Source organism: Pseudopipra pipra, chromosome 8 (assembly GCF_036250125.1).
Source record: "Pseudopipra pipra isolate bDixPip1 chromosome 8, bDixPip1.hap1, whole genome shotgun sequence".
Taxonomy (NCBI): domain Eukaryota; kingdom Metazoa; phylum Chordata; class Aves; order Passeriformes; family Pipridae; genus Pseudopipra; species Pseudopipra pipra.
Window position 1 is genome coordinate 28,888,350 of NC_087556.1, and position 21,185 is coordinate 28,909,534.

The 21,185-nt window shown below is 38.1% G+C and overlaps 1 protein-coding gene across 1 annotated transcript; it reads right to left on the reverse strand.

Annotated features, from left to right (window-relative positions):
* Positions 1 to 4,107: 4,107 nt before the first annotated feature.
* On the reverse strand, positions 4,108 to 20,833 carry DCLRE1A (DNA cross-link repair 1A). The gene is made up of 9 exons (XM_064663375.1): positions 20,268 to 20,833; positions 17,144 to 18,643; positions 15,341 to 15,474; positions 14,041 to 14,159; positions 12,280 to 12,423; positions 11,251 to 11,396; positions 10,052 to 10,206; positions 5,520 to 5,661; positions 4,108 to 4,885 (listed from the first exon to the last, which is right to left on the reverse strand). The coding sequence occupies exons 1-9, from the start codon at positions 20,683 to 20,685 to the stop codon at positions 4,719 to 4,721; spliced, it is 2,925 nt and encodes a 974-aa protein (XP_064519445.1). The 5' UTR covers positions 20,686 to 20,833; the 3' UTR covers positions 4,108 to 4,718.
* Positions 20,834 to 21,185: the final 352 nt, after the last annotated feature.

A 21,185-nucleotide genomic window follows, 5' to 3' on the forward strand; every position in this document is an offset into this window, starting at 1 on the left:
TCCTCTGGCCTTAACAACCAAAACAATATATAGAAGTAAAGGTGAATGAAGTTTAATTCAAATGCCAAATGGGAAAGCTTAGAGGTTTTAAAAACAGTTTGTTTTATGTAAGAACATATTGGAAACTGGCACAAACAAGTCCCTATCTGCTCTGAGATACCAGAGCAGATGCGACAGAGTGGAAAAAGCCTTTTCCGTGCCAAAGTATTTGCTGGAGATTTGATAACAAGGTGCCATTGTACAGCACTGGGTAAAGATCCAGACTAGAAAGGAGAAAGAGAGGAGGCCTCCAGGCTGTGCAGGACTCTGCCTTTGCTCCTGCACTGAAACTCCTGCCCACAGACAGCAGGTAGAGCTGGTTAGACTCAGCAAAAAGGCAGCAGTCAGCTCTCCTGTGTTGTTTTTCTTATCTGCAAACAGTGACAGACTGCCTCGTCCCTTCATTTCTGTTAGAGGGCTGTAGGGTCCTTCTAGCTTTTCTCTGCACTGCTTCAGAGAGTATTAAATTCAGCACTCCAAATGCACATTTATAATCTGAACCAAGATGTGAAACTTCAGTACAGGAGCTTCAATTTCTAATGTTGGCACTGACAAATTTTCAAATATTTCTGTGAATTTCATTCATCCCTGTCATATTTCCCCCGAGGTACTAATACTATGTGTTTTACAAATATTAACACTGAATGTTTTGCAAACACAGTTGATTTGGAAAGGTGGCTACTGAATAAAATTTAAAATTGCATCCTTTGACTATAAAGCCTAAACATATAAAGCACCACCCTCAAAAGTAATGCTCTTATCTGTTTTGGTTCTGAAATGAGCAGCAGCTGGTTTTCTGTAGCTAAGGAAGAATGGGAAAGTTTCGGCTGCATTCTCTTGTTCTCAAAATTCATCTGCTTTTTGTCCCCTACCAAAGAAAACTCACCAAAAATTATTCAGACACAGAAAACACATCAAGGCAATAACTGCATCTATGCCCTGACATGGTAACAAGTCTCCCACATAATCCCCCGAAGCAGTCTTCAAATTCAAAACACAGCCTCAGTCAAAATCAATCCCTGATTGCATGAAGGATGTATCTGAAGTCACACTATCTTAAAAAGCAAATAAAAAACTCAGATGGCAATTTATCTTAATAGCCTTTACTAAGCTTAAATGAGCAGACAGGTTTCATCAAATAAGAGAAATGCTTTAACCACCCCAATGGCATCTCAGTTCTTTTCCCCACTCCAAGTTGCTATCAATTGTTATTTCACATCAAGGTGTAAAGAGACACTGGCACCTTGAAGTTCCCTTTAACTGCCCACATGCTTTTATTCTGCAGTGCTTTTGCACTTGCCCCCCCAGCAGCCTCCACGGGCCATGGGTGCTCCTATTTATCACAGCCAGCCTGAGACCCACTGCCTGAGTCAGCACAGCCAGGGAGCTGCTCTCCTCATCTCCTCTCTCCCCTCCTGCTACCCTTTTCAAACAGAGTTGCTTTTAGCTCATTTATCTGCCTATTGGGGCGATATGTAATCAGAGCAGGAGTCCTGATGGGAAATACAAAGTGATTCTTTAGAGTGGTTGGCTTTGAAAACTGTTCTGGGCACTGATCAAGCAAGTGTTACAGCTGCCCCTTTCATTTGCTTTGCCTTCTGCCCTGAGTCTGCCAGCATTAGACAAACTGGAAGAGCATCTGAGATGTTCACAGGCCCATCTTGCTTTAGTAAAATCCGGTATTATTCATGTCAGTATTTGAGTCATTTGATGTGAGGTTAAGAACATAGACTGATTCATCCACCCCACTGTCCAGGGTTCCCTGGTGTGGTCTTTCTCTAACACCACAGAGATCAAAAGTCCCCATCTACTGACTGTGAAAAGGTGGTACCTTTGCTGCAGTCAGAACCTCCTCTCTAAACCAAAATAACAGATGCTTTCACTTCTGTATCTCTAATGCCAGCACTGCTCAAAGACTAAAAGAAACATTTACTCCATTAGGAAAAGTGAAGCTGTGCCCTAAGTCCCAATTAATGACACCTGCACAATAACACTGACATCGGGTTTATCCCAGGTCTGCATTCCCCAGGGGACTTCACATGCTGAGGTCAGAGAGATGTCCCTCGGAATCACCAAGACAAAGGAAAAGGTCCTGTCATACAAAATCTTCCCACAAAATTCTTGTTAGTTCTCTTTAGTTTTCAACATCTGCTAATATGTCCTCCTAAGCAATCTAAGCCTGTTATTAATCTTCTTCCTTTACAATAAAGAGAACAAAAATAACTTATTCCTGAGTTTGGATTCTGAAAAGACTTTTTTCCATACAAAAGAGGCCAAGTAACTGGGTAACACAGAGATGTCCCAACATGAAGGTGGATGAAATGCTGCGGAATTCATCTAGCCACAAAAAACAGCCAGTGGAAGTGCAAATACAAACCAGAAAGAGGGAAGAATGAAAGCAGAAATACCTACAGCAGAGCAGGCAACTGGAAACAGACCCCAGCACTAAAGCACTAAAGCCATTTCTGCTCTGCTGACTGAAGTGAGGCCCATCACCATCTGTTCCACATCAGGGCAGGATTGACTGGGTCAATCCAGCAGATGCCAATGTCAGTGTCTTCCAAGACACACAGTTTTGTGGTTAGTTTCAGACATGAGTTTGCTTTTAAAAAGGACCCAACTCTTCTTTCTGGGTAACAGGGTACAAACAGATAGCAGGAGGTAAAGAGCCACAGAAGGCAAAAGGTGCCTCACACTGAAAGCCAGATTCTTTTAGTTCTGTGTTATTGACTGGCACAAACTAATGGACTGCAAATTAGCCTTTTGTGAGCCCACGCACATACCTGTGTTATCCTTGGAAGTGTTCAAGACCAGGTTGGATAAGCAACCTGGTCTAGTGAAGGGTGTCCCTGTCCACAGCAGGGGGGTGGGAATGAGATGACCTTTAAGGCCCCTTCCAACCCAAACCATTCTATGATTCTGTACTCCCTCTCTGTAGGAATAGTCATTCTTGAAAATGCAACTACAGAAGCAAGAAGATGTCAGAGTTGTGACTAAGATTTGACTTTGGGGTGCTTATTCCAGCCCCTCATACTTGGTGCAAAAATTAGTCAGGAAAAAGACCTTGAAGGCCAAAAAAACATGCATAATTCCTTAAGGATTCAACTCCTAGAATCAATTTCCTGCCAAACAGAATCCCCAAATTTGCTCTGATTTGTAGAAGGCATTAATTCAGGCTTGATATTTGCAAGAGCCATAAAAGATACTTTTTCATACACCTCCAAAAAGGAGTGGAATTCTAGGAATGAGCACTGCTGTCCAAGACAGTTACTAGTTCTTTTGATAGCTAGCTAGCATAATGCATGAGGTAAAACAAAAGCTTCAGATTCCTTTAACTACTTAAAATTTAAACTGAAGCGTTTACAATGGTATATGTCAGCAAAATACTGATTCACAATTCTTTCAGTACAAAGAATCTTTTTTCCATCAGTTTCTCACAGTTATTTCTCTCATAGGACAAATAAAATAAGTGACTTCATGTTACAGAGCTCGTCATTCAAAGATGGGGATCTGTTTATACTTACATTGATCATTTAAAAAAAAATGTTTTCACAACAAAAAATGGCATTGAAGATTCCAAACAAGCTACTCTGAGGGGTTGAGGGATGATTTTTACATGTGATTCAACCCTGGAAGCTAGGAATTGTTTTTATTTTAGTGCTTAAAACTTTAGTAGTGTGCCTGCATGCAACCACATACTTCAGTATCATAAATACCAAGCAGATACAGAAAAAGCAGCGCTGATAATCCAGCAGGATTCAGGGGAAAAAATGCCAAGTGAAGTTTACCTTTCAGATGCCAGTACTGTGTCTGCCTTTCTCAGTTTTCCAGCATCCAAGTGACAAACCTGTACATATACAGCCCTGCAAAGTCAAATGGGGACTACACAGCAAGGAACCCCTTCTGATCTTTGACCAGGTGCTGAGAACTGGCACTACCAGGACACAGGAGCAACCTTAGACAAGCAACATAAACAGCACCTTCACCAAAGACAGTGCAGACAGGTTTCTTAGGTTAGCAGCTACAGTACTGAAGAGAAATGTATTTTGCTCAGAAAGAACACACGGGCACCATGTATATTCTTTATTTTAAAAAAAGATAATTAAAAAAGCAAAAAATGCTGAGCAGAATGTAAGTAGCAATGTCTTTTATAAAAACCATTTTCTGAAGTACATATGTTACAAGAGCCCGAGTCAATCCTCTCTCATAAGGTAAGTTTTGTTCACAAGATTTAAATCACAATAGCCAGTTCTGCCCCATGAAACAAGCTTCTCTGAAGCCTGAGTTGACAGCATGTGACATAAGCTCAGTATTGTCTCTTTCATTACAATAACTTACGTTCAGAAATTATTAGCCTGGAGACTGTTTCATCCCCAGCATTACATATCTGCACAACTCGACAATCTGAGAAAAATTAAGAATGGGGAAAAATATGTAAGACAAAAAGAACCTGAAATATGCACTTGCATAAAATTCAAGTTACAGGGAGGAAAAAGTAGTGGATACACAAGAAAGCAAGGTGCCTTTTTTTCTTTTTCCAAATTCAGCTTTCCTCAGAGAATAGCAGTTTAGTCCTCCCTAAAGAAAGTTCTGTGGAAAAAGAAGATAAATAAAATTTACAGGAACTCAAAATTCCCACTCCAGCCGGCCTCCTTTGAACTACACATTCTTCCTTATATTTATTTATGCCCACTGTCCTCAATTATCCAGTCTCTAAAATGCTTTTCCATCAAGCTTCTGGCTCTCCAGTCACCAATATTTACAGTGGGGATGATTTTCTGTGGCTTCAACCATTGAACAAAACGCTTCATTTCCAGGTAACTGCTGTGTTCACTGTAAGGAATTCCTGAAATGAAAAAAAATCAATCTACTAAGTCAGTCTACTTAGCTTCTTGCTAAAGCACTTTGCAAACTTTCCAGCTAAGAAATACTTTAGAGAAGTTTTTTTAAATTTTTATTTGGGATCTAAAGTTTATAGCTAAGGTAAAACAAAACCCCCCAACTTTCCTTCTAGGAAAATTACCTTGCATTAAGTCACCAAGTCACTCATCAGTGCAAACTGAGCAACATCAATCACCTGGTTAAATGAAAATTAAGAGATTCAGCTCCACCCACCAATAAAAAACCGAGAAGAAGAGGAAGACCCAGTCTGTCAGAAACAAGTAAGACATGGAATGAAATCTTGGCTCTGGAACTGCACTGCCACCAGCATCAGTCAGGCCAAGACTCCATTCCTGCAGTCTCTACATGTATCAGATGAAAGCCTTTATTTGCATGAGGAGGAGAGGTGCAAAACGTATGCAAAAATCTGCATTTATGCTGTTCTTGATTACTCAGTTCACAGATCTCTCCTGGAGAGACCTGTTCAGTTTCTCGATGAGTTACCAGAAAAAGTAGTGGTTACAAAAAACAGTAGGATTTTCCAGAATAAAAAATATGAAAAGCATCCACACAAAGTTAAATCTTTGTCACTCTTATACCATATATGGTGATGTTTCCTCTTGTCTGAGGTTTGATATCCATCAGAGAAAGACATGAATCAGAGTAGGTCCACCCAGTAGGTTTGAAAGCCAGAACTTGATCAAAATTCTCAGAAAACTTATTCAAGTGATCTTGCAAGCCCTGTGAAAAAAAATAGCATATACTTAAACCCAATAAATAGCTAATTAGACTAAAGATCGGAGATTTCATGATGGAGAGGCTTCAGACTACATTTTATTTTCATGTGTTATTATCTTTTTAATTTTAAATATCATCTGCCTTGAAATTATTAATGATACATATTCACATTTGCAAACCAGCTTGTCCCTGAAGATCTCAATTGCTTCATCTGAATTAAGCACATAAGGACAGCTATGCGTTACAGATCAGAATATATAAGGTAAAATCACATCTTCTTAGAAATCTTGCTCCCCAAGTCATTAATTTTCCCCTCTAAGCTGGAGGTCAGCACTCTTGCAGCTGAGTGGGAGACAGAATGTGGCGAAAGCTGCTTCAGTGCAAAATCATCTGATTAATTTGTGCCACTGAGATCCCAACGCTTGTTTACAACCAGAAGCACCCAGAGTTAATTAAGCTACCCAAAAAAATTGCAGCAAGTCAGTGCACGACTAAACTATGCTTTACCAAATCTCCACTCATGACAGGAAGGAAACCACCTCTCATCCTTTCACTCTAAAAAAATTAACTTGAAAAAGTTTCCAGGTATAAGGAACGTACAATCCTATTCCTGGATAAAGTGAAGTAGGTATGACTTCAAGTTAAAAATAGAAAATCAATTTCATGTGTCCTCTATAAAAATCTTAAAGGCACATTCTCCATTTCAAAGTCCTGTAAGGTTATGGAATTCAGAATCATAAACTTTTTATTAGCAGGAGGAAGAGGATTACAAAATAAAGATTGATTAAAAGAGAAGGGCAGAGGGGGATAGATGGGCTGTTGATAGAACACTAACCAATGTGTCGGACACTTGAAAACTATTAAACAGGGCAGCAGAAAGCTGCCTGTGACACTGCCACATGTAAAAACACCTTCAGTACAATGTACAGTAGCAACATACAGAATCCATCAAAGAAGGCACATAAAGGACTAACAAAACCCTACCGCAGCACACACTTCATTCAGCAACAGGAATTATGGCTCACTGCCATGACTCAATACACTGCAACTGTTCAGTCCTCACTTGATTAAAGGTATAACTACAGCAATCTAATTGTCCTTCGCACTTCATTTTGGGAAGATTAACATAGCTTAAGGTAATTATTCACATATTTGCTCCCCTTGCTCTAATGAAATCTAAATATAGTACTTCAAATACAATGATTATTATATTAACCAGTGCTAATCTGCTTTCAAATTTTGTTATAAATCAACTGTACAACATTCACATTAAGGATGCAATTTCAATCTTATAAAAAATTATTTGTGCATTTAGATCACAGGCACTTCTGAAAGTCTCACCTCAACCCTAGTACGAGACACTGCAGAGCTAAGCAACCTAAAAGAGGTTCACAGACCCACAGAGACAAGTTCTCTTGAAATTTTCCACTGCATATTCCTGTGGCAGAAGCCTCAATTGCTGACTCTTACAAAACATTGTTTGTTGCAAAAGAACCATGCGTACATTTTGGAAAAGATGGTCTCTTTCCCCAAACCAAATTACTACGGTGTTTATTCATAACAAGTCCCCTTAAAATACACATTCCAATCTCTTCTTTTATTGCTTTTGCCAACACTGTTCTAAATCTTCATCCTTTTAAAACGGAAAATATATTTCATTGCTAAATCAACCTCCTTCAATCACCATGACAGCCTGTTATCTACAGTGTTGCTAAAGCCAGCAGTATACACAAACAGACTCCATAAGGTAGGAAAAGACTCAAACATGATTAAATATTTCATTTACCATCAGCCCTAAGACCACTTAAACTCATCTGGCTTATTCAAGAACAACCATTTGTCAGCACATACAGCAATCCCTGTATTTTACTGGGGTACAACCAAATACTGCAGTGACGAATCAGATCTCTTTGATTTTTTTAAAATATTTTCTTTTTATATATCAAATCCACTTGCAATTTTGCTGCAATGAAAGGTTTATTTTTATAAATATTTTACTTTAAAATTCACTAGACATAATTTCTATTTTTTAAAATTTATGTGAATGTTACTCATTTAGAATATCCACAAGATGAATGTACAGCATATCATCTCACTTTTTGACCAAGCTAGCACCTGAAGAAAGTTTGATATCACCTCCTAATAAACAAACTCTTCAAGAAAGCCAGAGCAGTACATAGAAAAAAAAACTCAAAAGAATATAAAGAACCCAACCCAATCCAACAGTAATACAACAACACAAAAAGTTTATTCATTATTTCATGGATTTGTAGGTTCACAGCTGAAACTACATGAGCAGGAAATTAGCTCAATTAAGAAGTAGGATTATGTTCTTGAGTATGGCTGAGGATCAAATAGAAGAGACAGGAAAGACCCAGAAGAAAATGAAACCATTGGCATTCTGTGATGAGGATCACTAAAAAAATCTGGCTTTCCCAGTAATGAGCCAGTAAATCAAGAAAAATGTATGTTGTATAATCCAACAAGACAAAAAACCATCCAACTAGAGATGATGGTATCAACATTTACATGGTCTGTAAAAGCAGGATGATATCATTCACCGTCCTTTAACTAGAACGGGATCGTAAGTGATCAGATAATTTATTTTTAAAATACTGTCTTTGCTGAGTTCACGTGCAGAAGCAAGCTAAATGGTCATATGAACTCATTTTTAAGCATTTAATATTCTTCACATTTTACTGATAATACATTCCACCCAGGCACTTATCTAGCTGCTGGCCCCACTGGATGTTTAGCACTCTGGAAGTCTACACAGCACTCCCAGCTTACATGGACACAACCTTACTAAAGACAGCACAAGACCACATTCAACAACTCCACATGTGAGGTCAAAGCCCCAGTCCAGAGGGCCCTGCTGTTAGATCAGGACTCTAATCCAGCAGATCACTGTGCCTTTAATCTTTCCTGGCCCTTTCCAGGGTCCAGGCATCGCTTCTGTCGTGCTTTAGATTCATCTAGAACCTCCTGTTCTCAGAGGTGAGACCCTGCATGATACAACTGCCTCTCTCTGAGAAGAAAAGCTGTCTAGACATCCTTGTGGTACAATCACACCCTGAAAGTCAGCTATGTGAGTATGCCATACATGCTGGGACAGGTGACAGCAGCATCACATAAGAACCCAGAAATCTGCAGAAGAAACTAAAACATATTACTGGTTAAGACAACACATTAAAAATAAATCCATACACATTTCCATTACTCAGTTTCTGCCCCACCATGGAAAACATTATAGAACAAAGTTAAAACATTAAGATATTATGTTCCATCTCCTGCAGCTCCCATCCAAATCATATAGCCTCTTTTTCTCCTTTTTAGGTCAACTCTGACCTTGACTAGTCCTGCAGCTAAATACCATCTTGCTCTGAAGGATTTGCTTGAGATGGCACAGCAGGTCTGAAGCAAAACAGGAAAATGAATCCAAGTCTGTAAAGCATAAACAACCTCTGTTTTCCTCCTTCTTACAGGTTACCTTTAATCTAGAGTCTGCTGCTTCACCTTAATGCCGTTTGGTATTTTGTAGTCTATTTAAGAACACCCAAGAATTAGTCACCCTTCCTAACTAAGAAATCTCCACAGAAACTCTCAACAACAAAAACTCACTCAAATCTCAACCAAAATGTGCATTTGAAAACTACTTAGAAGAAACAATGTTTTAAAATAAAAAGGTTTACTTACTTTTGCTACAAATAGTAGAGAAGATTGTGTGTGGAAAAACTAAAGCATGTGTATATACAAGGTGTCCTACAGTGCATGTATTTGTTTCTGTGTGAGTTTTCATTGATTTTCAAGGAACCTTATCCCCATGTAAATCATCAGCACAGAAAGAGAGTGAATATTCTTTTAAAAGATGAAAATATGGCTATAAATGCAGGGAAATTGGACTGAGAAGAATAGAGAACCTATTTCTTTTTTACCAGACACCGGATTTGGAAGTTGGTCACGTTCACAGGCTGCCTCAAAACAGAGACTCACATGCAGAAAATCCTTTTAGTCTTTTCCTACATCTGACCAGGTAAAAGGCTGAAAATAGGGACTCCATGTCACAATATATTAATTGCTAATAGGACAGATCCTGCAGTCATTACATAAATCTACTTCAAAAAGGCCTCCAAAGAGCAAGTCTTTGAACAAGCCTCATCTTATCTTGTACAAGCACCATATCATGTTTGGAGAAGTTATTAATGTTTAATTGCATTTCATTTTCAATGTATTGCTACATGTCAAAACTACACTAAATAAATATGATCTGACAAGAGATTAAAAAGCACCAAACACAGCACTGGTTGGGAGAAGCCACAAGAAGTTTAATAGCAGGTTAATCAAAATATTTTGGTTACATTATTGACATATTCAGAACATTTTCTGAACTTACCTTAAAATTAATTTGCATCATGGGAAGAACATGAAGCAGAGAACCATTCCAGTCCACACTGATGAGGGAATTAACAACTGTTGACTCCAAGCACTGCAGTGTTTTATACTTATCACGGGACATACTTGCTTTTGAGCCCAGAACTTCAGCAATTGCTTTAGGATAATTGGGAAGAAATCAGATAAAGAAAATTTTAAAAGAGTTCTTTTTTTTTTTTTTCATTTTGGAGATATTCCTGATTATTTTACTAGATAATTTTTAATTAAGAAGAGAAACCTGTAATGGCTGTTAAAAAACTCTCCCCCAACATTTTAGCAGCAGAATTTTGTATGACAATTGGAAAGAGAAGTAACTTGATAAATTCTAAGTCATATTTATTTGGTAAGACATCACTGAGGTGAACTGGTATTTATTCCAAAGATGCCAGAAACATGCAGTTTTTGGAAGATGTGACAAATAGCCCACATTAAAGACAGACTAAATTTCAGCGAGGGTAAGTCTTGTGTTGATGATTTTACACAAAAGCACAAATGCTACACAGCTGCCTGCTCTAGAGTGTACATTTAGGCAACCATGTTGGTTCCTAACGCTATAATTGAGTGAAGCATAGAACACAAGATTTTCATTAAGTCAGAAAAGGTGTGCTTTGGTTTGGCAAAGGCTCTGTTAAAACTGATTTCATTAAAACTGATTACGAGAGGGCCTGAGCAACTTGGTGGTCCCTTCCAACGCAGGTGATGCTATGATTTAAGAAAATACATGATATAAACCTGAAAGGAAAAACTCAAAATAGAAGTCTAAGAACTACTTTTTTGCTGTTTCTTCATGATATGAAATTATTAACAACAAAAATGTCACAAAAGCTCATTTATTTATTTATTTTTTGCCCTTAGTAATTTTCTCACCACAATCAATTAAATACATTCACTCATTTCATATCCAAACTGGCTGCCAGTATATTCAGGGGGAGAAAGGAGGGTATGTAAACATGGCAGAAAACTGTTTCTTTTAGAAAGCTAAATCTTATCGACTAGAAATCTAAAAAAATAGTAGTAAGATTATTAAACATATTTAATTTCTTTACACAATATCTGAACATCCAGACTAAGCGAACTTGTTATGTCTTCAAGAAAGAGATCTTTTAACCCTAGCTTAGATATTTATTTAGTTATTTGATCCATCACACTTCTTTTACATACCTAAAAAAACTTTTTCTTTTCCTATGGAGTAAGTGCCACAGACAACTAGAGTACGTGGGTTTAGAGTCACTGTCTCAAAGGCAATATTGACAGCAAACTGGATCACCTCTTGTTGCGCAGGAAAAGTGTATTCAGGACTACAGTATCTGGGGCAGAGAAACAAATTATAACACTTTGTTACACGACAAAAGGCATTTGAAACTATCAAGAAGGCTCTCAAAACCGCATGAATACAATAAATGAAAAAAGACATTATTCTTCTTTAGAATTTCAGTTTACTAGAAACACTGAGGTGCCCAGGTGAAATTGCTGCAACAAAATTTACACTGAGCATACCAATGTTTTCTCTACCACTATTCACTTCCTGACACTGAATTCTACAATTTCTTCTTTATAAATATCAAATGCTCTTTCAAGCTGGATATTTGTATCACATACTAATTACATCTTTATGTCTATTTTTTGTCATACACAGAAACCATAAGATAAGGCATTATTCATTCATAGAAACATATGGAACAGAAAGACAAGTCTGCAACGGGGCATTAGTCATCACACACAGAAAAACAATTTTATATACATGAGTCAGAGAAAGGTCTAATGAAAACCCGGACAACCGATTCAACCATTTAGCTTTCTTCTGGCTTTGAATTCCTCCACACCTCTTTTCATAACAGAGTTGAATCCACAGAAAAACAATGTTCCATGAAGCTCTTGTTTTAGAGCTGAACACTGTATTGAGTTCTGACCGCCAGAATTTGATACCACTTGTAAATAATATGGTCATCTGAGCAAATACTTCAGCATCTTTTCCACCACCCACTTTCATTCTCTCATGTAACAGCATAACAGTTGAACAAGCTACACGTACATGAAATTTTAATAAATATCTGTTTTTATTCAACGCTAAATAAGTGTTAAAACAGTAATGTAATGTAATGTAATTTATTTGGTTCATATGAAGTCTCACTAAACTGAAAAGAGTAAGGGTAAACTAAAAAAAAAAAATTCAGTTTAAGGACAACTTACGTTGTATCAAGGTACAGGGTGTGGACTTGCTGACCAGCCAAAGCAGGGTAGCGTTCCATGGAAGGGTCTGCCCTGAAGTCTCCCGTGTGCAGAATAACAGTTCCACTGGGTAGACGGAAAAGGATCATTGCTGCACCTGGACAACTGAAACAAATAAACAATCTCCACACAAATTCCGTCAGCTCTCTGTACTGGTAAAATGCCTTAAGAGATAGACCACCCTGCAGCAGCAGGAAGGTATGTAGAACAGCATTTTAAATTACAGCTACTATGCAGCCTAATTTAGCAGCAAAGCAATCAAGCCCCATCTTCTAGGTATGACAAAGATGCTGCCTCAGTTGCAATCTCTGAGGTTCTATTGCTTGATTCAAAGGGGAAACAACATAGCAAAGAGAAGCAGCATTCTTATTCAGGAGAAAGAGAATTTTATTACTGCAGATTCAACTTTGGTCCTTCAGGACTTATTGAAGTATTTTCTTTTAAATTCTCTTTGCAGATTTTAAATGTTATTCTCCATCCAGAATTCTATGATTATGAATACAAACTCTCTTACTGGCAACAGCAAATCCATTGCACCTTCTGCAGTTGGTACCTGAAGGGCAAGAGCTCAGACTAGAAAACCAGAATGGGACTACTTTAAGTATCAACCATCTGCAAAGGGTAAACGAAATCTCAAAAGAGGAAAAACTGGCGTGAATCAGAGCTAAAATGACAGAACTGGTGAACTCTCCAAGAAGCTGATCTTTGTACCTAGGGTATATATGCCTTTTAAATGGAAGCAGAGGATCAGCGAGACAAACAAGAAAAATGAGAAGTGTCCAAATTACACAAGCAACAAAGCTTCCTTCATTCCTAGAAAAGGTTCTCAGAGGACTTCATGGAATCTTATCTTTCCAACTACAAACAAATCCTACACTAACTAATATTCAAACCAGCTGTGACACAGTCCTGCATTTCAATATATATACTGCAGGGAAGGGACTTTTCCTCTAGCCTAATCGCTAAATAAGGTACCAAGAGGCAGAAAGGCAAGAGAACAGGATTGGTGCTACTGAACTCTAAATCCAGCATTACCAGTTAGTGTCAGTGCAACAGACAAAAATCTCACCCTTTACCACCAAATCCAGAAGTCTTGTTCCAAAGTTCAACAGGCTTTTCTTTGAAGTTCAGTTTTAAAAATGTTGTGTCTCTCACGGGATCCAAAGTACCACATTTTTCTTTAGCTCAAGATTTCCCTATTGTCAGTTGAAGCTACAGAAGCCTAAGGTATCTGATAATCAAATCTACTATGTTCCCAACTAGACACCAAAAAACAAAAAGTGTCCAGACCATCAGAAAAATCATTCTACCCCTCAACAAGCATAAAAATTATGCAGCTATGTGTGGCTAATATAATGTACTCAAAATAAAATTAGGGAGCTATGAATGGTTAATACAATGTACTCAGAATGGTTAATACAATGTAGTCAAAATAAAGTTAAACTAAAATTCAAAAAGCCAGTTTCATTTTTTGAAGATAGCTTTTGAAATAGGTGAGTTAACTATTTGCAAGAAATTTAGGCTCCTACACATCTAATTCGCTTCTGAAGTGAAAAATGCATGTTACTAAGCCACCTCAGGAATGTCAGGTATTTTCATCCTTACTTTCTCAGATCCACTGAAAACCTAAAGATCATGAAAACATAAACTGCATCTGTACAGCTGGTTATCTCTAATATTCTACATATACAAATTTTCCACAACAAATGCAATGATACCTACTGATTGGCATCGAGCAACAACACTTTGATCCCATCCACTGTACATTCTGTGTCCATGGGCAGCACGTGGACATACTGCTCTTGGACTCGAAGCTTGCTCTTCACCAGATTGCCAGTTATCTGGAAAAGGAAAAAGATTTAAAATGGGATAAGAACAAAATCCAAAAGAAGTGCCTGTTTATTTCAGAAACAAAAGCTCTCAAAGCCAGACAGTCTGGCTTAGAGAGAAACTATAAGGTCCTGGGCATAATCAAGCCTTTCAGTAGCATTTCACCTCTAGAAAGCAACCTGAAAAAAGCTATACTAAGAAACTTTTCAAAGCCTGTCAACAGATTATGGATTGGAATCAGAGAGAAGGAAAACAAGGGGGAATAACATATTACAGACTGCCAAGTCAAGAAAAGGAGGTGGGTAAAGCCTTCTTTAAACAATTGAAGAAGTTTCCAGGTAAGAGGCTCCTGGATCTTATCATGGAGGCCTGCAGTCTCCCCAACACCTACTGGAAGGGTAACACGGGACAAAAGCATTCCAGGAAACTTCCAGAGTAAATGATAAACACTTTTTTTGATGCAAACTCTGGTTATGGGTTGATTAAGTAAGGTGTCCTACCATGTTACAAGTAAAGAGCTGGTTAGACACGACAGTTAATGGTAGTCTTGGCCATTCAGCAGCCTGAAACACAGGACACACAGGACCAGGCCAAAACAACTCACTCACTTAATGTGCAGAAGAGATGGCTTAAGCAAAATCTAATTTCAGACTTCCATCACTTGAGTAGAGTTATAGAGAAGATGGAGCCAGACTCTTCTTCATGATGCACACAAAAAAACCCCAAGCTACAATCTCAAGTTGCAAAAAGGGGCATTTCAAATGTATACTAAAAAAAAAAATTCAGAGTGGGTAAGCACTCCAACAGGTTATAAGGAAACAGTGAAATCTGGCCTATTTTCAAAATTTGGCTGACAAAGGCTTCATGCAGTTTGATCTAATTTTGAAGTTAGACCCACACTGTGCAGGGGGTCAGTCTATATGACCTCTAGAGATCCTTTTAAACCTGATTGTTTGCATGGTATCTAGACAGGGAAGTTTCACTGATCATCAATCAAATCAGGGTAAGGATTTCTTACAAGCAAATTGCAGATTCTCCTGTACATAACCACTGTGCCTAACTGACCTAACAATGGAACTGATGATCTTCTATTCACTTTCATCAGTACAGAAGTGATTCCATTTGCATGCAGAATGGACAATATCTAACAATCTTAGAATGGACAATATCTAACAATCTTGAAAAACCTTACCTTATTACAGTAGATTGGAAACCTGAAGTTTTTTGTTAGCCCACAATAGTGATCAGAGTGAAAATGAGTAAGGAAATAAGCTGTGCAGCCTTCAATTTCTCCATACTGGAAGGCATCAATTGTAAAACCAGTTCCTACAGCAAAAAGGGAAGAGAAGCCAGTCAGTGAACACCTATAGCTCAGAACCAGTTTCTAATTAGATGTTGCTTTTGTTTTCTTGCTTTCTTCCCAATTAAAAGGTAATAGTTACACTTCACACAGTTTAAGGAGCCATTTAAAGACTAACATGGTTTGTGTATCAGTGAACAGTTGCAAAAAGAGATTTTCACTTACTAAAATAAAAATTTCACATAGTATCCACATATAAATGCTTTCACAGGCCTCCCAAATATGTTGGTTAGCTGCCATCCTATACAGATGGCAACTGGTTAAGCAAATAAAACACATTTACCTGCATTTAGATGGTATCTCTGAAAGTTCAGATAGACTGAAATCTAATACCAACATCTTAACACAAAATAAAACAGGCAACTGCAGCTTAACAGAATGCATTTTGCAATCAAACTGCAACTCTCCAATTATTCTGCAGTTAACACTCCTCTTAAAGCATCCAACCACATCATTATTAAGCAAGCAATCTGGAGTCTCTGAATGTATCTGCTGAGATGAAACATGCCTGATTTGCCATTGTATGCTTTCAGTGAGCTGCTGTTTGTATAAAAATGTTGCATAAAGACACCTGTGCATCTCTGCAAATGTATTTTTTTTAAAATGCAAATATACTGACAAATGGTCCTTTTACACTGGGTTATACTTTCTTAAAACTACCCAACAGTGCACAGAACTAATTCAGCTGGTGGCACTTATATATTTTTCATTTTGTTACACAAATTTCCCAGATCTTCTAGGAGAACTAGAAATAGTTTCACGTACTTCCAGCTAGAACTTCAAGTATTTGCAAGCCCAAAAAACCACAGCAGTCTGCTAAGTAAAAATCACAAGCCAAAAAATCCCCAAGTGTTTAAGCAATACCAGATTCAAAACTTCAGGGAGGCTGAATTATACCATGCCACGGGGATGAACACATCCCATTATATATACACAGATAACCAGTCAAACGTAGTAACAAAATTCAGAACAAAGATAACATAGGTAATAACAAAGCAACTTTGAAATTGCACTGTACTCACAGGAGTCTGCTCTTCAAGTTCATTATATAGGCAACATTCTCTAAGCCCATGGAACCCATGGCACTCATGGCACTGATGTAGCCCCACAAAGACTTAAGTCAGTTTTCAAGTAGCAGCCCGGCACTTATGATTACCAATGTATTTCTATTTGGTTTCTTCAAATACCCTCCTAAGACTAAGATAGTGCTTCAGTGGTAAACAGAACTGTGAGGATATGAAGTATCATCCTGTAATTTAAGTAACTGCTTGAGGAGATTCTGAGAAATTCTTGGCTTTTTTCTTAACTAAACTATTCTGCTCGGTTTTCTTCCTTTGCTTTCACATTTGTAATAAATCATATTTCTTATTCTAATTGAATTTCAAATGCAAAATTAAACTCAATTCTTTTCACTTAGTGCTAAGAAAGTAATTGCTATTGACAGCCATATTTTCAGGCACAACTGAAACGCTGTAAAAGATTAAATTCAGGAATTAGGAGTGTATATTAACAAGGGAGACATTAAAAATAATTCAAGAAAGTAGTTATCAAGAGTAAAAATACCAAAGCCTAAAATTAGGAAAAAAATACAACACTCTAGCCAAAATTAATTAACCTCTACAGAAAGCAAGTTACCTGGTATTTTCTTGTAGAAAGGGCAGTATTTTTTTCTTGGTCCTTCACCTGTAGTAGGCAATTCCTTAAATTTTTTTCTCCACCTTCGTCGGCCACCAGAACTTACTTCTGCAATGGCTTCATTTTTACCTGAACTTTCTGTAACTTCTTCTACATCTTCCACAGACCCCTCAGCTTTCCTTTTTTGTTGTCTAGGCCTCTTTCCATTGGGAGTTACTGAACCTGGTATCTGCTTTCTCTCACTCAAACACATCTCTCCTTTACTTTCGTCTTTTGCTTTGGGTTTTAACCCAAAGAAAACACCAATATCCATTTGTTTGAGTTCTTTGGTAGGATTTGCTTTAGCATTCATGTTTGCTAAAGAAAGAGATGCCACTGACTTAGAGCTGGGGCTGGGAAAGCACACAGCAGCTGTATTAAGATTTCCTTTTTTCTCCACTACTGTCTGCAAACTCTCCTGGTGAGCTGTTTCTTCAATTGCATTGGCAGTCACTTTATCTGTATTAGTTAAAATGTTACTTGGCTCCCTCAAAACATTACTCTTCTGTGTCAGAAGGGAGCCAGCATCTTCTCTGTCTAGCAGTGATGATGTTTCAGCAAAACTCATGTATGCAGAATCCAAAGCACAGGCACCAGCACCTCCTGACTCTGTGTTACCTCCTTTGGCAGCAGAGGAAATCAATCCTGGCTCTTCAGCCTCCTCACAATTAGAAGTAAAAGAGGACCCACTGGCTACCACCCCTTGCTGATGATCCAGGTGGTTCAATGTATTTACTTCCTCACAGAGGGTTTTTTTAATTACAAAATTTCCTGTTTTGCTATGCTCATACTGAGGCTTCTTCTGTAAGAGAAGCTCATCTAATGTTTTAAATTCCTCAGAACTAGCGTCTTCATCTTCCAAGTTCTGCACTTTGAATAATTTATCCTGTGACATTTCTACTTTCTCCTCCTCTTCCTCAGCTTCCTCTTCACTTTCCTCAAATGTACTCAGTGGAGAGTAAGAAATTTCACAGTCATTGAAGTCCGCTTTTGACTTTAGCAGACTTGGCTGACCTGCATCTTTCTGACTACACAGATCTTCTCCTGTTTCACTTTCTTGAGAGGATGCAAAATCAAAAAATTCAAATTTACAACTATTATCTGTGGTCTGTGTAAGCAGAAACGTCTGTTGAGGTTTCTGAACATCTGCAAACAAGGAAGTACTTTTACTGATTATATTTGGAGACTTCATTTGTGGTGAACTCTGTACCATGAACGCACAGTCATCATTAGGGACATGTTTTGTATCATTAGGTGGTTTCTCATTCTGTGAGATTTCTTCTACATGACTGGGGAAACAGCTGGGCTTTGCAGCAGCAGAACACGTCAGCTGCATCTCCAAAGTGTTTCCTGAAGAGTTTACAAGAGAATCTCCTGCTCTGTTTGCTGCAAGTAGAAAATGGCTGTAACGCTTGTAGTGGGATGGAATAGTGGAAGTACAAAGCAAACCATCAGGACACTCTATGTAAAGATAAATAGAGATGAAATGTTAATATCTTTGCAAATATAGCTGGCATAAATATTAAAACAAAAATCATAAGTGACACACAACCTAATAGCTTTTTCTTATAAATACGGCCATTGGAGGACAGAAGGCACAAGTTAAAAACGAATTTTCAAGCTGCCAAGGCCTCCTGCCCTAAGCCAGGTAGAAATGAGAATGCTTCCAACCTAAAACCAAACAGCTCCTGCAGCTAATACAGCACTATGCCTGAATTATACAGCCCTTTAACAACAAGAATACTTAAGCCTGTTTCAATGCTGTGCTCAGCTTAATCATATACCTTCTAGTTTAGAATTGTCTCACATGCAAGCAACAAGCTCAGAGCATTAGCACCAAAAAAGGCCAAATGTTTAAAATATAAATAATAAAAAAATAAATCCTGCTCAATTTTTTCAAAACAAAACAAATCTCAGTTCTGAATCAACCTGAAATTCCATTTCAAATTGTCTGCTGGGTTACATATAACATTTAAAAAAAAAAGTCCTGTATTTACTTACATAAAAAAATATTCAGCATTGAGATGCCAGAAAAAAAAAACCTGTGGCTGTTCCTGCTTTTTTATGTTGAGAGTTTGCTAGCTTAATTGTTGAGGGTTTTAAGGTGAATGCATAAATCAATCAGAAGTTGCTTCCATCTGCTAATTATGGGCGTAAAAGATGGCAGTGAGGTGTTAACACACCTGCCTTGAATTAAAACCACTGCCAAAATCAGCATTAAAGGATCAGCATTTCATTGTTCTGAAGAAGAAAGTTCAAGTTACAAAGATGTAAAAAGGAAAGTGACTGCATTACCTAAAGCAGCCTTCAGTCAAGTTTCCTGACTGTATGTTTTCTGATTTTCAAAAGTTACGAGGTATACTAAGGACATAAATTGGATACCTGAATCTGTTCAGATATGGTATTTCCCCATGGAACTATAATTTGGTATGTGTCAGTTTTGAAATTGGAATGTGTCAGTTTTATTCCTCTTGTACAGAACTCCAAACAAAACTGTGTTGTGTTATGATGCAAGACTGTTCATGTAAAATTCTGTATAAAATTTCTATATCATACTGGACCAGGAGCAAACATTTCAAGTAAATTAGTATATTTCAGGTTCCAGATGTCCTTGGACAACTGGGCAAATCATGTAACAACATGGATACAGAATAACAGAATCTATACATAAGCAGAAAGAAACTTGATGTCAAAAGTAGCAGCCTTGTAACTGAAGGTTTTTTTCTGACACTGACTTAGTAATTTTAACAGGTTTCCTTAGATTTAAATGGCAAATATGCACCTTCTTTTTCTTCAGTGAGCTACTAAAACTGGAGCTTGATAAACAGCCATGAATCTTTTATCACTACTCTCAGAGTTTTGAGATTAGATTTTGAAATGAGATTTCCATGTCAGATTTCCATGTTCTTCACAAAGCAGCAAAATTTTTTTACAAAAACAGTATTGATCAGTAACAACATTTAAAAAATCATACCAACTACTATCTCAGATTTTGAGCTAAATATGAAAAACAAAGTTTAAAGCAACATTATGTGAGAAACCTCCAACTTTTCTTCGAAGGCTTTTTTTTTCACTTTATTCATACCTTTTTCAATGGATCCTGGAGTATCCAAACATTCATCAACGTGCCATTGAGGTGTCTGGACCAATAGCAAAGAGAAGGGCATCTGGCAGCTGGGACAGTATCCATCATGCACGGGTTTTGCCTTTTGTGAACTCTGTTCCGTCAGGCTACTCACGCTCTCCTGGGAGTGCACACTACTGTCATCTTTACATTGATCCACATCCTGATTTGGCCGTGATCTCTGCTTGGTTTTCTGCGGTGTATCAGTTTTTTCCACGAATTTCTTTTTCCTATTTCTCTTTCTTTTTGGCTTACCATTGCCATCACTTACTTCCTGCACAGGTGTAGAGACACTCTGTGAATTACCTTGATGCTTTTGCTTCCTAATAGATTTGTATTCCCAAATGTCCTCCTCTTCCAGTAAAGCATCTTCAGACATGGCAACACAGGAAACACACCCTTTTCTTTTAAGCAACAGTTCACAAATATGCCCTTCCTCCCGCTAATATATTTTCTCTTCCCTCCACTCTTCACTATGTATGGAAAAGGCCCAGAACCCCATATTGAAAAATCAGCACTGGGCCACAAACCACTCTTCACTATGTATGGAAAAGGCCCAGAACCCCATATTGAAAAATCAGCACTGGGCCACAAACCACGCAGCAGTCCGTGACGGGACAAAAGCATGGTGGATCCTATCCTAAAAAATAATTCAATGAGCTCCTCTTTGAAGATTTGCTACTTCTGTTAAACAGGACCCGAGTCTGTCAAGACTTGCAGGACGAGCCATTTCCTCCAGCTCTCCCCGCTCCTAAGCATCTACCAGGCCTGGGGAGAGGCAGCCCGGACACCTCGCTCCCGAGCGGGAAGATTTAAAAACAAAACGACGAAGAGTTCAGCTACGGAATCGCTGCCGGGGTGTCCCAGTGCTGCTCCCCG

What these genes read in the sequence shown, in the direction of transcription:
- DCLRE1A (XM_064663375.1), bottom strand. Translation starts at nt 20,685, where the DNA reads ATGTCTGAAGATGCTTTACTGGAAGAGGAGGACATTTGGGAATACAAA. An exon ending in TCCAGGATCCATTGAAAAAG is followed by an intron (nt 18,644 to 20,267) that starts GTATGAATAAAG and finishes ATCTTTACATAG; the next exon opens with AGTGTCCTGATGGTTTGCTT. An exon ending in AGGAAACATCACCATATATG is followed by an intron (nt 4,886 to 5,519) that starts GTATAAGAGTGA and finishes TTTTCATTTCAG; the next exon opens with GAATTCCTTACAGTGAACAC.